Source organism: Pleurodeles waltl, chromosome 3_1, assembly GCF_031143425.1.
Source record: "Pleurodeles waltl isolate 20211129_DDA chromosome 3_1, aPleWal1.hap1.20221129, whole genome shotgun sequence".
NCBI lineage: Eukaryota > Metazoa > Chordata > Amphibia > Caudata > Salamandridae > Pleurodeles > Pleurodeles waltl.
In genome coordinates, this window is record NC_090440.1 from 921,770,923 (window position 1) to 921,785,008 (window position 14,086).

Sequence of the window (14,086 nt, forward strand, 5' to 3'; positions counted from 1 at the left end):
GGCTCTATTTATACAAAATGGTATGGTGTTCTTTTCTAATCTCCGTCCCAACCTGAAAAAAAAAGAATAAAAAAGCTCTAAGGGTGCAGTACCATTATTTTTTTTTTGTTTTTCCGAAACGCCTCAGGAATTTTTTTCTGTATAACGGAAAAGTTTGGTGCACTCTGTAAGAAACATTGCAGATGTGCAACATTTTTTTTGGGCGACTCCAGTGAAGGCATAGAGATCACTACTGGTCTGGCAGCGATCTCTAGAAATGGTGGGTGGGAGTTTGGCAAGGGTTATGGAAGTAATGACCTATGCTGCTGAGATACACGGCGGACCGTCCACTATGCATTATTTGAGGCCTTAACTTCCGTTCTCAGAGTAAGTATTCAGCTTTCCCCTGTTCAGTATGAACAGGTACAGTCTTCCCTTTATTGCTATGATATGGTCCCTGTAACTTCAGGGTCTGGGAAAAATGGGACATTCTGTACATCATGTTCTAGACTCCCTGCATTATTTAGTATCAGATGCTCTCTGCCTCTCTCTGTTTCTCTGCTTTTCTCTCTCCCTTTCTATCTGTTCTACCTTCTCCAATCTACCCGTTTCTCTCTCTTCCCACGTGTATCTCCTCGACCCTTTCCAGAGTTTTTCCCTCTTTGTCAGTCCCTCTCCACAGTCTCTCTCGTCTCTGCTTTAATTTCTGTCCTGTGGTATTTTGCAGTCTCCGGAATCTCATTGCATCTTGTAGCAGTATGTGTCTCCCCTGGAGCCAGTGTCTGTCTCTATCTCTCTTTTCTCTCCCTGCCTTTTTTAGATTCCCACACTCCCCCGGCAGGGAGCCGTCTCATATATTCTGTCAGACTCTCTCCTTAGACGTTATCCTTCTCCTAGCTTTAGTTTCTGCCCCTGTTGTTTTATATAAGTCTCTCTGTTTCCATACATTTCATCCCCCAACTCCCCCCCCCCCCCCCCCCCCCGCCCCCGGAAGTCTCTCTCCTCTGTTCTACAAGTCTCTCTCAGGGCCTCTATGCCTTTCTTGCCACACTCTCTCCAGCACTAGTCTCTGCCCCCAGGCTTTCTCTGTGTCACGGCCGTGCTCTGTATAAAAGGCTTTAAGGTATGCGTCCTTGTCACTCGTGTCAGTGTCTGAGGCATCCACCTGTCTCCGTCCGAGGCTCGGGCTCCTTCTTAGAAGTTTGTGCCGAGGAACAGGTCGACCTTCTTGCTTCTTTGGAGCCTGCACCGCGGCCCCGAAGATGAAGCTTCTCTTCGGACTCCTCCTGGCTGCGCTCCTCGGGGCAGCAGGTAAGAAGGCCACGCTAGTCTACTACGCCTCTCGTGTCCCCGAATCCACTGCCAGTCTAATCCAGAGTATTTCTGAATCTTGGTACTTTTCTTGAATTTCTAGGTTTCATTTTTTATGATGCGATCTGCCTGTGTCTTATAACGCGGCGGAGAAACGACAAAAAAACATAACCCCCTGAATAAAATAAAAATTAATAAAATAAACGAATTGAAACACTAAGTGGCTTGAAAGCTTCGGATACTTGTGGTCAACTCCCATCGAAAGTCCAGTGTATTCCACTGAGTATTTATGAAGTCATTGTGTGACTGCACATCAAGAGCTCTGTACCTCCGTTACCGCGCCAAAAAGCAACTAGCTGCGAGCTATGCTGGGTAGTTGCCGAACGGCACTTGTCCCTGTATATTTATCAGAGGGCACATGAACCTGCAAAGTTTCCTAAGCATTTGGCTCTGCACAGTTACTAAAGTGCCATTTTCATTGCACAATTACTAAAGAGCACTTTCTTCTACACAGTTATAGAAACGTTTGTTGCCCTGGACTGCTACCAAAAAGAAGCTTCCTTCGGCGCAATACGTAATTATTATAAATTCCATTCTCAAAATGTTTATACACGGCCTACTCAATTTTGTCCACTCCAGGTTTCGAACCAGGATATAATGATGCTTTATCAGTAAGACATACATCTCCTACAGATCAGTATGCCGTGTCCTCGTTCCACTGCTAACGCCTCCACATCCTGAGTCGCTTCCCCATGCACTGTGCTGCTGACCCTGTCCTGACCTGTCCCTATGTCCTGTACTGCTCGTTTGTGCCTAAAACAAACCTCTGACTTCAAAGTGCTGCTCCATTTGTTTCTATTCTACTAACCTGTGCAATGTGTTACATTCTCCTTGAGGCGTTGTGCTGTTCTCTTTTCTTGTGCAGTTCCTTATGTCCTGCTCTTCACCTTTACATCGTGTCCATCGTAGCTCTCTTGTTGTTCACTTATGTTCCCACCACTGTGCTTGTCCTGGACTGCTTGCCCAATGCCGGGGCTATGCCTCTCCCCCGTTGCTCATACTGCTACCTTAGGCCTCTAGCTGTTCCCCATTTGTCTTTGCTTATGGCCCAAGCCCATACCCTTGTTCCTTTGCTGATCCCTTGCTCCCAGAGGTGCTCCTCATGGTCTGCTCCCCCTATTTCCGTGCTGCTCTCCCATGCACACTTGTCGGTGCTACTCTGCCTCTCCTCTGTATCCTGCTCCATTTGTTCATGTGCCCCTCTCCCTTGCCCTATGCTGCTACAGTTGTTGCTGTGCTTCTCTCCCGCATCTTTTACTGCTTTAGTTGTTGCTGTGCTGCTCTCCCACATTTTTTACTGCTATAGTTGTTGCTGAGTTGCTCTTCTGCGTCCTTTACTGCTTTATTTGTTGATGTGCTGCTCTCCCGCATCCTTTACTGCTTTAGTTGTTGCTGTGCTGCTCTCCCGCCTCCTTTACTGCTTTCGTTGTTGCTGAGTTGCTCTCCCACATCCTTTACAGCTTTAGTTGTTGCTGTGCTGCCCTCCCGCGTCCTTCACTGCTTTAGTTGTTGATGTTCTGCTCTCCCCGCATCCTTTACCTTTACAGCTTTAGTTGTTGATGTGCTGCTCTCCCGCGTCCTTTACTGCTTTAGTTGTTGCTGTGCAGCTCTCCTGCATACTTTACTGCTTTAGTTGTAGCTGTGCTGCTCTCCTGCGTCCTTTACTGCTTTATTTGCTGCCGTGCTGTTCTCCCGCATCCTTTACTGCTATAGTTGTTGCTGTGCTGTTCTCCTGTGACCTTTACTGCTTCAGTTGTTGCTATGCTACTCTCCTGTGTCCTTTACTGGTTTAGTTGTTGATATACTGCTCCCCCGAGTCCTTTACTGCTTGAAATGTTGCTGTGCTGCTCTCCTTCATCCTTAACTGCTTTAGTTGTTGCTGTGCTGCTCTCCTGTGTCCTTTATTGCTTTAGTTGTTGATGTGCTGCTCTTCCGCGTCCTTTACTGCTTTAGTTGTTGATGTGCTGCTCTCCCGCATCCTTTACTGCTTTAGTTGTTGATGTGCTGCTCTCCCGCATCCTTTACAGCTTTAGTTGTTGCTGTGCTGCTTTCCTGCATCCTTTACTGCGTTACATATTGCTGTGCTGCTCTCCTGTCTCCTTTACTGCTTTAGTTGCTGCTGTGCTGCTCTCCAGCATCCTTTACTGCTTTAGTTGTTGCTGTGCTTCTCTCCTGTGTCTTTTACTGCTTTACTTGTTGCTGTGCTGACCTCCTGCGTCCTTTACTGCTTTAGGTATTGCTGTGCTGCTCTCCTGCATCCTTTACTGCTTTACTTGTTGCTGTGCTGACCTCCCACGTCCTTTACTGCTTTAGTTATTGCTGTGCTGCTCTCCCGTATCCTTTACTGCTTTAGTTGTTGCTGTGCTGCTCTCCTGCATCCTTTACTGCTTTAGTTGTTGCTGTGCTGCTCTGCCGAGTTCTTCACTGTTTTAATTGTTGCCATATTGGTCATTCACGTCCTTTATTGCTTTAGTTGTTGTCATGTTGCTCTCACACGTCCTTCACTGCTTAATTTTGTTATTGTGTTGCTGGCCCATGCTTTTCTCCCCCTGCTTCTCTGCTGCTGTCATCCTGTACCATCCCATTCCCTGATACTAGGCACTCTGTCCCGCAAGCCAGTGCCTAGAGTTTTGCGTTCCTGTTCCACTCATTCTCTGTTAGCCATTCCAGACCCATGACCTGTTTCCTCAGGTCTCTAACATTATCGTCTTCTCTTGCTATATCTGTCTTTGCGAGCCAAGAGCATCCTTGTACGCATTCAACATTAAGATCCATCAACTGCTGGCCAGACCATGTTACAGATTACTCCCTTTGTAGTCTGGCTTGAACTAATAAAATCGATTGCATAACTGTTCACCAATACTCATACAATATCATATCACATGTACTATGTGGGATGCTGTATGAAACAGATTAGTAAAGCCAACCAAACATATGGAGCCTAGCTTCCTTCCATAATTCCTGTTTTTCTTTATTATCGGGAAAGCTCTGTGGGTTCACTGAGCGTCACAGTTTGCACCTGGATTTAGGCTGGTTATTACTAGCTAGCCCTTGACGTCCCAGAAAATCTCTAATATGTTCCATGATAGAGGGCCCGCTGCCTTGTGTCACAACAGAAACTAGACTCTTTCATATAGAAATGCCTCTTACGTTTTGTCCTTGAGAAATGTTGGCATCAATCCAGAGCAAGAAACAAACCAACTTTGATTTGTTCACTAAAATTTAAATATATGAGTCTGGGCAAGCTGCATTTAGTTCTTTATACCTATTTGGTTGATTCCATTTCACCACAGCATGTTTCTCATGTTTACTACGCCATATGCTTCTCCTCAGTTAGTGAAGTAGTATTTGTTTTACGTCTTTAGACACCGCCTGTGTATATGTTCTATCTCCAGTGAACACTGATCTGATAACAATAATCAAAGGTGAGCTTCCTGCTTCTGTGTCAAAGCCCCCATCGAGAGAACTTCCCATGCCTCATCATTCCAACTGAATGTATGATGGAACAACGAATGCTTGAACCACCGGTGCCTGAAAAACGCAGTCTGAACAACGACCACGTTGTTACCACGAATGTCTTTACCATGCATGACTTTACAACAATTTTTTTGTTGTAAAAGCATGCCTATTAAAGGCAAGTGTGAGAACGGCATGGGTGTTTCTAGCATGCGACCACCCACCTGTCCTAAGGCCCAGAGGTACCCCACCTCTAATACTAAAACTACCCCGACCACCAACCCTAAAACAAAACTACCACGGATACCTCCCACCCACCCTGAGCCCTAAACCCTTCCCTGACCTTCCCCAACTGCCCTAAAAACAACCTACCCCCCCACCCCAACCCTAAAAACAAAACTACCCCAATCCCCCCAGCAACAAAAACCAAACTACCCTGATCCCCCCATGCCGCCCCTAAAAACAAAAGTACCCTGATCCCTCCACCCTGGCCCCAAAACCCTAAATACCCCAATCCCCCACTGCCAAAAACAAAACTAGCCCAATCCCCCCCACCCATCCTGAGCCCTAAACCCTTCACCGACCTCCCCAACACTCCCTAAAACCAACCAATCCCCCCTCCCTGCCCCTAAAAACAAAACTCTGCCGATCCCCCCACCGCCACCCCTAAAAACAAAAGTACCCTGATCCTCCACCCTGCCCCAAAAACCTAACTACCCCGGTCCCCCTCTCCAAATACCACACTACCCTGAATCCCCCACCCGCCCCTAAAAACCTAACTACTCCGACCCCCCACCCCCAAAAACCAAACTACCCCTATCCCCCATCCCACCCCCAGCCGCAAAAACCAAACTACTCCACCCCCCAAAAACAAAACTACCCCGACTCCCACCCTTCCCCAAAAATAAAAGTACCCTGACCCCCAAAAACCAAACTTCCACGATCCCCTCCCCAAAAACCAAACAACCCTGATCCTCCCGTCCCCAAAACTCAAACTACCCCGGCCCCCGACTCCCCACACCTAAAAAACAATCTACCCCACCCGGTGCCCCCAAAAACGAAAGTACCCCAAACCCAAAACAAAACTACCCCGACCCCACACCCTGCCCCACCACCCCAACCCTAAAAACAATGACTCCAGAACAACGACCTACATTGTTAACACAAGTGGAACCACGCTTGCATTAACAACGACTTCGTTTTTCTCTGCCTTAACCATGCATGTGCTGAACAACACAAATGTGTGGTTAATGCAGAGAAAAAGGGAGTCATCATCGGGAGAGGACTTGGTCAGTTAAGTGGGGCTGGGGCAGGGTTGGGGGGTAGTTTTTAAGGTTGGGGTGAATTAAGGGCTTGGGGTGGGGGGAGGTCGGGGTAGTTTTTTTTTTTTAGGGGCGGGGGTGGGGGGATCAGGGTAGTTCCAGTATTTAGGGGCAGGGGATTGGGGCAGTTCTGTTTTTAGGGGTGGGGTAGCTTTGTTTTGGGGGTGGGGTACTTTTGTTTTTGGGGTGGGGGATCAGGGTAGTTTGTTTTTTGGGGGTGGGGGGTCTGGGTAGTTTGGTTCATGGAGGTGGGGGGTGGGGGATCGGGTTAGTTTGTTTTTTGGGGGTGGGGTTGTGGGATCGAAGTAGTTTGGTTTTTGGGAGTGGGGGGGTCGTTGGTTTTTGGGGGTGGGGGCTCAGAGTAGTTCGGTTTTTTGGGGCTGGGGAACGGGGTAGTTTGTTTTTTGGGGTTGGGGTGGGGGATCAGGGTAGTTAGGTTTTTTGGGGTGGGGGATCTGGGTAGTTTCGTTTTTGAGGGTGGGGAGGTCGGGGTAGTTAGTGTTTTTGGGGTGGGGTTGGGGGTCGGAGTAGTTTGGTTTTTGGGGGTGGGGGTTGGGGTAGTTTGGTTTTTGGGGGTGAGAGGAGGGGGATCGGGTTAGTTTGGTTTATCGGGGTGGGGGGTCAGGTAGTTTGGTTTTTGGAGGTATGGGGTTATTGGTTTTGGGGGGTGAAGGTCGAGGCAGTTTTGTTTTTAGGGGCAGGGAAGTTCTCATTTTGGGGGTGGGGTCAGTTATTTTTAGGGTGTGTGGGGGTAGATTTTAGGGCTCAGGGTGGATGGGGGTATCGGGTTGTTTTTAGGGGCGGGTGGGGGGTCTGGGTAGTTTTATTTTTGGGGTGGGGGGAGTGTTGGGGTAGTTTTATTTTGTGTGTGGAGGTCGGGGTAGTTTTATTTTTAAGGTGGGTGGGTGGGTTGGGTAGTTTTATTTGTAGGGTGGGGTGGGGGGTCAGAGTAATTTTGTTTTTAGGGCCGGGTAGTTTTATTTTTGGGGTGGGGTCAGTTTTTAGGGCAGGTGGGGGGGCGGGGTAGTTGTATTTTTAGGGCAGGTGTGGGGATGGCATGCGAAAAGCATGCATGCCGTTCCACACATGCCTTTACTTGGCAAGTCTTTACATCGAAAAATGGTTGTAAAGGCATGCATGGTAAAGGCATTAGTGGAAACAACACTGTCATTGTTTCGACCGGGTTGTTCATGCATGAGTGGTTGGCGCATGCGTTGTTTCATCATACATTCAAAACAAACATCTAATACGCTGCCCCTTCAAAAAGCCAAGTCTCAAGGTGGCATTTTAAGGTAAGTTCATCCTCCAGTGTCCAAAGATAGAAAATAAGTAAATTCCAAGCATTGGCAGCAAGAAAAGAAAACGAGGAACCACCCCATTTTTTCCTCCTTATTTTCGGGACCACAGTCAGCAAGCCATCAGAAGAGCGCAGGGGTCTAGTCGGATGGTACAGAATTATCCTATTCCCCAAGTACCATGGCCCTAACTGGGGAAAGGCTCTGTTGGTCAGCAAAGCCCTTTAAACAGTACTGTCTCCTCGATGGGTAGCCAATGCAGCGCTTTAAGATGATGCTAAATATGCCGGCTTTTCAGAGGTTTTAATAGAAGCTGAGGTGCAGCATTATGTACAAGCTGCAGTCTTCTGAGTTGGCATGCCGGTTTGCCCCAATAAAGGGATAATCAAGCTGAGAAGTGATAAGGGTGTCTATTATCATCTTCTGATACTGCACAGGTAGCAAATACAGGAATTTCGTTTACCAATTTTAATAGACCAGACAAACGCCCACCAAGCCATTGATCTGTGGGCCAAAAGAAGTCGTGTTATCAAATTTCATCCTGAGATTCCGTGAAATGATAGTAGGAGCTGATGGGGGCTGTACGAACTGGGACAGCGTTCACCATCCCACATGGGGGGAGGTATGCCAAATAGCAGGATCTCAGTTTTGCTTGTGTTGCACTGCAGATTGCTCAGACTCATCCAGTGGAACACTGCGGAAAGGCAAGCCTTGAAACTACTCAAGACTTTTAGTACATTTCCGTCTAATGTAAGGATAACCTGCGCATCATCAGCTTAGGACCCCACCTGAATGCCAAAGGATTCAAGGAGTGTAGCCAAAGGTGTCTTATACACATTAAACTGTGTTGTTCTCACAGCAGAACCATGGGGATCATTGTACATTAAAGGCTTGGATTCAGAGGCATAAGGTGCCATCTAGATTCATTGGCTTAGGTCCAAGGGAAATAATTGAATCCAAGCCAATGCAGATCCTCTGATGCCAACATTATCCTATTGTAGCAGAGTGGAATGAGGCACCATGTCAAAAGCTGCAGATAAATCTAAAAGCAGCAAAGAAACCTGGTTTCCTTGATCTATTGCCGTCTTGATGGTATCTGAGACTTCCACAAGGGTGGATTATGTGCTATGAACAGGGCTGAAGCCCGATTAGGAAAGATGCAGTAGCGGATGTTGTTCAGCTAAGAGTTAAACATACATTTGGACTCGTTGTGTGGAGTATTTGAGATCAAAACCAGTATTTTGACATACTTCCCTTATATACTCAAAGCACATTGGCTCCAAAAGCAGCAGATGTTATGGCATATCCTGAATCACACCAGCGTGATGCACCGATTGCAATGACTGTTGTCATGTAAGTGAACAAAACCACCTCACCATACAGATATACATAATCCATTGGCACTATTTACCAAAGAGAATAACATGTAAGAACACAATGCAGTGTGGTCTCCACGAACATTCATCCCTTTCATAAATGGTACAAAAGCTCGTCCCTCATGAGGCATGTGTCCCTTGATGCCCCTCATCATCTGTTCCTAGCTTCTCAGAGGCAGGCATATAAACCTGACCCTTAACCACCATGGACGTACCTCTTGAACAGCTCCTTGTCAGTGGAAAAATGTATAATCACCATTGGTTCTGCTGTGGTGTGAAAACTTTGCTGTTTATGTCATTATTTCTGACAATTCCGTGCTCTAAGGCATTTTTGACTGCGTGTTTGTCCTAACACATATAGGATAGTCCCTAAAGCGCTGAAATTAGAGAAAGGTGCTTCCCTGTCTGAGTTGAGTGTAGTCGAATACGTCTTGAAAAAAGTTCAACGTGTAGAGCTATCATAATCAGTGACACGAGATGACAACTAAAAATATGGCCATATGTATTTTTAAGCTCTGACTATGTTTTTTGTTTTTAAGTTGTATTTCTGTTGGATTCTACACCAATCCAGAGTCATTATCCAATTATCACGGTTCAGGTTTCTTTACAAAGTGGAAAGATGTAAGGTTCTAAGGAAAATCTTAAAAACCTCGCAAATAGACCATTGACATTGTTCTTGGAGTACTTGGCGGCAAGGTCTGCTTTAAGACACTGGCGAAGGTTATCCTGCACAACATATTTCAAAGGCAATTAATGGATTTTATTAAAAAAAAATACAATGTCTTCTTTCAAATAAGATGGAGTTCCATAATAAAAGTAGTCTAAATATGTTTCCAAGGACATTAGAGAGAACTTGCACTCCCAGCAGTTTGAGACATCTTGAAAATCAGTGGTGCCTGTCTTCACCCTGAATGTCCCCATTCTTTCAGTCAGCCTTCAGTCGCTGTTGCACACACTGGGGCAGGTCGGTCTCAGCAAGTCTGGAACGGACACAGCACAGACTTTAGCACAAAACACATTCCCTGAGTGTTCTCCGAATGTCTTGTTTCTGACGAGTTTATGTGGATTGCTTATCTGTCAGCACCCGTTGTTCGTCCCCAGATCGTATCAGGAATTTATGGAGCTTGATGAGCAGACTTTCTTAGTATGTGTAATACCGGAAGTCAGTTCACCTTCCTCAGTATGCCCCTGACACTTCCGTGGGTCCTTTTTAGGGTCGAGCGCACGCAAGTGCTCTAGACCATGTTGTAATCTCTCTGTGGGCGGCTAACCACGCCAATGTCACGACCTTCACTTTTTCATTAGTTTGTGGGCTTTTTAGGGTTGAGCGCGCACAAGCACTCTGGACCATGTTGTAATCTCTCTGTGGGCTTCTAACCACGCCCATGTAACGACCATCACTTTTATTAGTTCGAAGGCTTGCCTTTTAAAAATCGATTGATTCCATTTGTGGAAGGCATGCATACGTCATGCCTTTTCTGGTGTTTAGACCTCCTTGAGTAACATACAAGACTCTGTATTTCCAGCTGGTTTCTGGACTACTTTATCTTTTCATTTTCTGCGCATCGTGATCTCGCTGGGCAGAAGTCGAGCGCTTTACATGATATCGACCCTGTTACATGGATAATTGCACTTTTGCTGGTTACATGGATAATTGCACTTTTGCCGGTAACATGAATAATTCACTTTTGCAGATAAGTTTCAATGCAAGCGAACTTCTGTTTCCTTTTTTGTGTTCCCTTCACGCTCATGGCGACCATCAGCTTGCATATGTGAAACTGTTTTACTTTTTATTATTAGTTTATGTGACAAGGGAAGTCCGGTCAGGAGTTTAAAACAAAGATTGGTTTGTGTGATTAAACACTCTCATATAAATAATAAAATCAGAGGAATAATTAATTCACAGTGGAGTCTCTTTCTCTCCCACTGTTTGCTTTGAAGAGAAATGCCAATTTAAAAGATAAATTGGTTAGAGCTAGGTTCTCACCTGAAAATACATTTACACAGAAAAGCATTACTGGGACTAACCCCATTTTAGGAAATCATAGATGTGGGCAATGCCAAGCATGCACACAGGCTATAGTATCTGATCATTTGTCATATAATAACAGGAATATTATTTTGGTGACCATGACTAATTGTAAGAGAAAAACAGGAGTTTTTTGGATTTTCTACTTGAATACAGTGGGAAAAGGTTTGAATGACAGAAATCCATGGGAGAATGCATTTTAGTATGTCGGACTATTATGTTATGTTTTGAATTCTCCTTACTTGTTACGCCCTGATGAGTCTTTGCTTATTGACATAGATTGTGTCTTTTTTATTCCATCTGGTAGATCTTGGCTTTAAAATATGATCTTGCTTATACATAGAGGGGGAGGACAATGATAGCTGTTTTTTTACTCTAGAATTTTGATGTAGTAAAATGTATTCCAACTATATTTTCTTCTAGCCTTCTTTGTTGTTCCCACTTTGTCATATTTAGTGTTAGTATATTTCTGAGTGCTCTATAGTTGGTATATACTCTGTTATTAGTATTCTGCACTGTTTCTTTATAAATATTTTTTTTAGTTCTTCACGGTTTATATATCTGCCTATTGTGTTTTATTTTCTTGAGTTTTTATTGTTTATTTCCAGGTGGCGTGTGGCACCACTGTGTTTTGCTCTCTCTATGATCATTTCATATATGTAATTGTCGAGAGTCCCTCTCTAAGATGCCGGCCGCATGGAACATCATTTAGCGGAAAGAACGCATCAGTCTGTTTTCTATGCTTCCTACCAGAGTTTACGCATTTAGCGTCTCTGTAAAGAACAATAAGGTGCTTGATTGTTCCTGTTTGGCAGGGTTTCAAATATAACGTAGTGCACATTTGCTTAAAGGATTCACTGGACTTGTGATTTACCCGAGTTGGTGGCCTTCGTTATATCTTTATTATGTTAGAGATTGGTGAGTACAACGTTTCGAATCCTGTCAGTGCATTTTGGACATAGGCCTGAGAATTTTTCGATTTATATGTTTCTAATGTTTGTGCCATCATACAAGTTTTTGCTACTGCCTGGTCTTTGTGAGCAATCATTATACTTTTACATTCAGGCTACAGATGAGAACTAAATGTATGTATCTCCCGGTGGCATATTTGATGGATTATTCAATAGGTTTACTTTATTATTTTCTTTCCTAATTACTTTATTTCAGACTTTATTGGTTGGATATATTTTTTTAATATTAGGTTTGTCCTAATACATCTGCTTTATATGCAGGATATAACGCTATTTAGCTATCTTTTTGAAACACATGTTTTTTTGATTTGTCTTTTTCTTATTCTAGCACCTGTTAAATGCATTTTGTACACAGTGTTATGGATATAAACTAGAGGCCTTGTGCCCTGATTTAATAGGATGTTTAGTGTTCTGACATTTATGGGTGAGCTTTTTTAGTTTTCTTCATAAAATAATATTTTTCTCTTTGGTATTTCATTCCTCATCTAATTCTTATTTTTTATTTTTTATCTTTATTTTTGCTATTTGGCAGTAGTTTCTCTTATATATCATTTATCTGGGGTCGAATTCTTTTCTGACTACGGGCTCATCTCTTTTAGTCTGTCTTTCTTATATTGTCACTGTAGGATGTCGAATTTGCACTCTTCTTTGGTGATTCTTTTCTTTATACACAGTATCTTGCTGGTTCGAGAGCACAGTGGCATGCTCTATTTTATCACTGGGTGTGTGGAGTATCGTTACTGTTAGGACTTTCGATTGAGCTTCTTTATGATATATTGTTGTTTTTTCAAATTTGTATAGAGTTGACTCTCTGGATTGAATCTCTCTTTCTGGATATTTTTAATTAGTTGTGGACAGTATACCAGTGCCCTGAGAACGGTGGGTGACCTTTTGGCCACATTGCACCGAAACGTATGTCAGCACTGTAGGTGACTGTGTAAAGTTTGGAGAGGGCTAGACAGTGCATTTGGAACATTGGATGTTTACAACCATTACAATTAAAGTCCATCGAAGGAGGAAACAATACAAGATTCTCCAGAAGAACTGTTTGATTGAAAGAGGTTTATAGGCTATCGTACGATATTGTATTACAAATGATTGACTTTATGTATAAACAACATTTTGTATAAGGCACTGATATGAGATTGAATATTGGTGCATACATGTACTGTTTCAATCACTTGTTTACGCTATTTATTATTTATTTTCAATTGTGAATGAGTATGTGTGGTATACATGAGTATGAATGTTGATGAGAGAGAGTATTATAATTTGTTCTGAGAGAGTCTGTCTCTCTCTCTCTCTCTCTCTCTATATATATATATATATATATATACATATATATATATACAAGTATTACATATCTCTGTGTTATTACTTTAAAATAAACAGTATTTCTACGTATGGTATAGAATGATATTTGTTGTAGCTCAACGTTTTTTTATATAATCTTCTTTGGATTCCTTTTGGAACCATGATAGGAGGTGAGTTTTTGTTTTTCATTGTTCTTATCCACCAGATCCTTCTAATTTAAGTCCCTTTCTACACGCTTGCACCTCTTCGGGTTCACAACATGGCTCTTACAAGCGCTTAGGGTGGCCCGCAGGACTGTGTACCCACATCTTTACCTAACATGGGTCAGACTGGCTGGAGGACTGAAGTTAGAATATATTGTGCATTTACGTGTATATATATATATATATATATATATATATATATATATATATATATATATATATATATATGCATGACTTGGGCTTGGATGCCAAGTTTTAGGCTTGCTGGGTTAGTTATGATGAGCTCAAGTGAGAATAGTGATTGTTTAAATGTGATCACTGATTAGATGTCAACACAAACTGAAGTGAACTGTGATAGAGTTGGTCACTTGAATATCAGATCTGTGGATGTATAGATAAGCCATGGTATTTTGAGGGCAAATATGGACATTTTGGGAAAATATGTAGTTATTTTGTGAAACTGTTTTTTGAAACGAAGAAGATAGGTATTCCGAATTTTTTTTACAGTTTGGACAAAACAAATGTGTTATAAAACGTTCTATGGAAAGAGGGGACAATAGTAATGAAATACTACATCCAAGCAAACAGAAACATACATAGACACAGACGGAATACCTTTTGGAGCGAAATGGTATTTTGGGAAACAATATGTTTTTTGTTTTCTTCAACAGGAGACAATAGTGATAGGTAATTGAATGCGTAAGCACAAAAACAACATAAACAACATATAGTTCATAACGCAAACAGTTTATAAGGACAATATGTTATTC

At 43.3% G+C, this 14,086-nt stretch overlaps 1 protein-coding gene across 1 annotated transcript in view; it reads left to right on the forward strand.

The window, feature by feature from the left end:
* Nucleotides 1–1,098: 1,098 nt before the first annotated feature.
* The window catches only part of LOC138284761 (uromodulin-like), a 199,427-nt gene continuing 186,439 nt past the window's right edge, over nucleotides 1,099–14,086 (forward strand). The window contains exon 1 of the mRNA XM_069223899.1: nucleotides 1,099–1,290. Coding sequence (XP_069080000.1) covers nucleotides 1,242–1,290 — 49 coding nt within the window. The 5' untranslated portion in view covers nucleotides 1,099–1,241. The remainder of the gene's footprint in view (nucleotides 1,291–14,086) is intronic.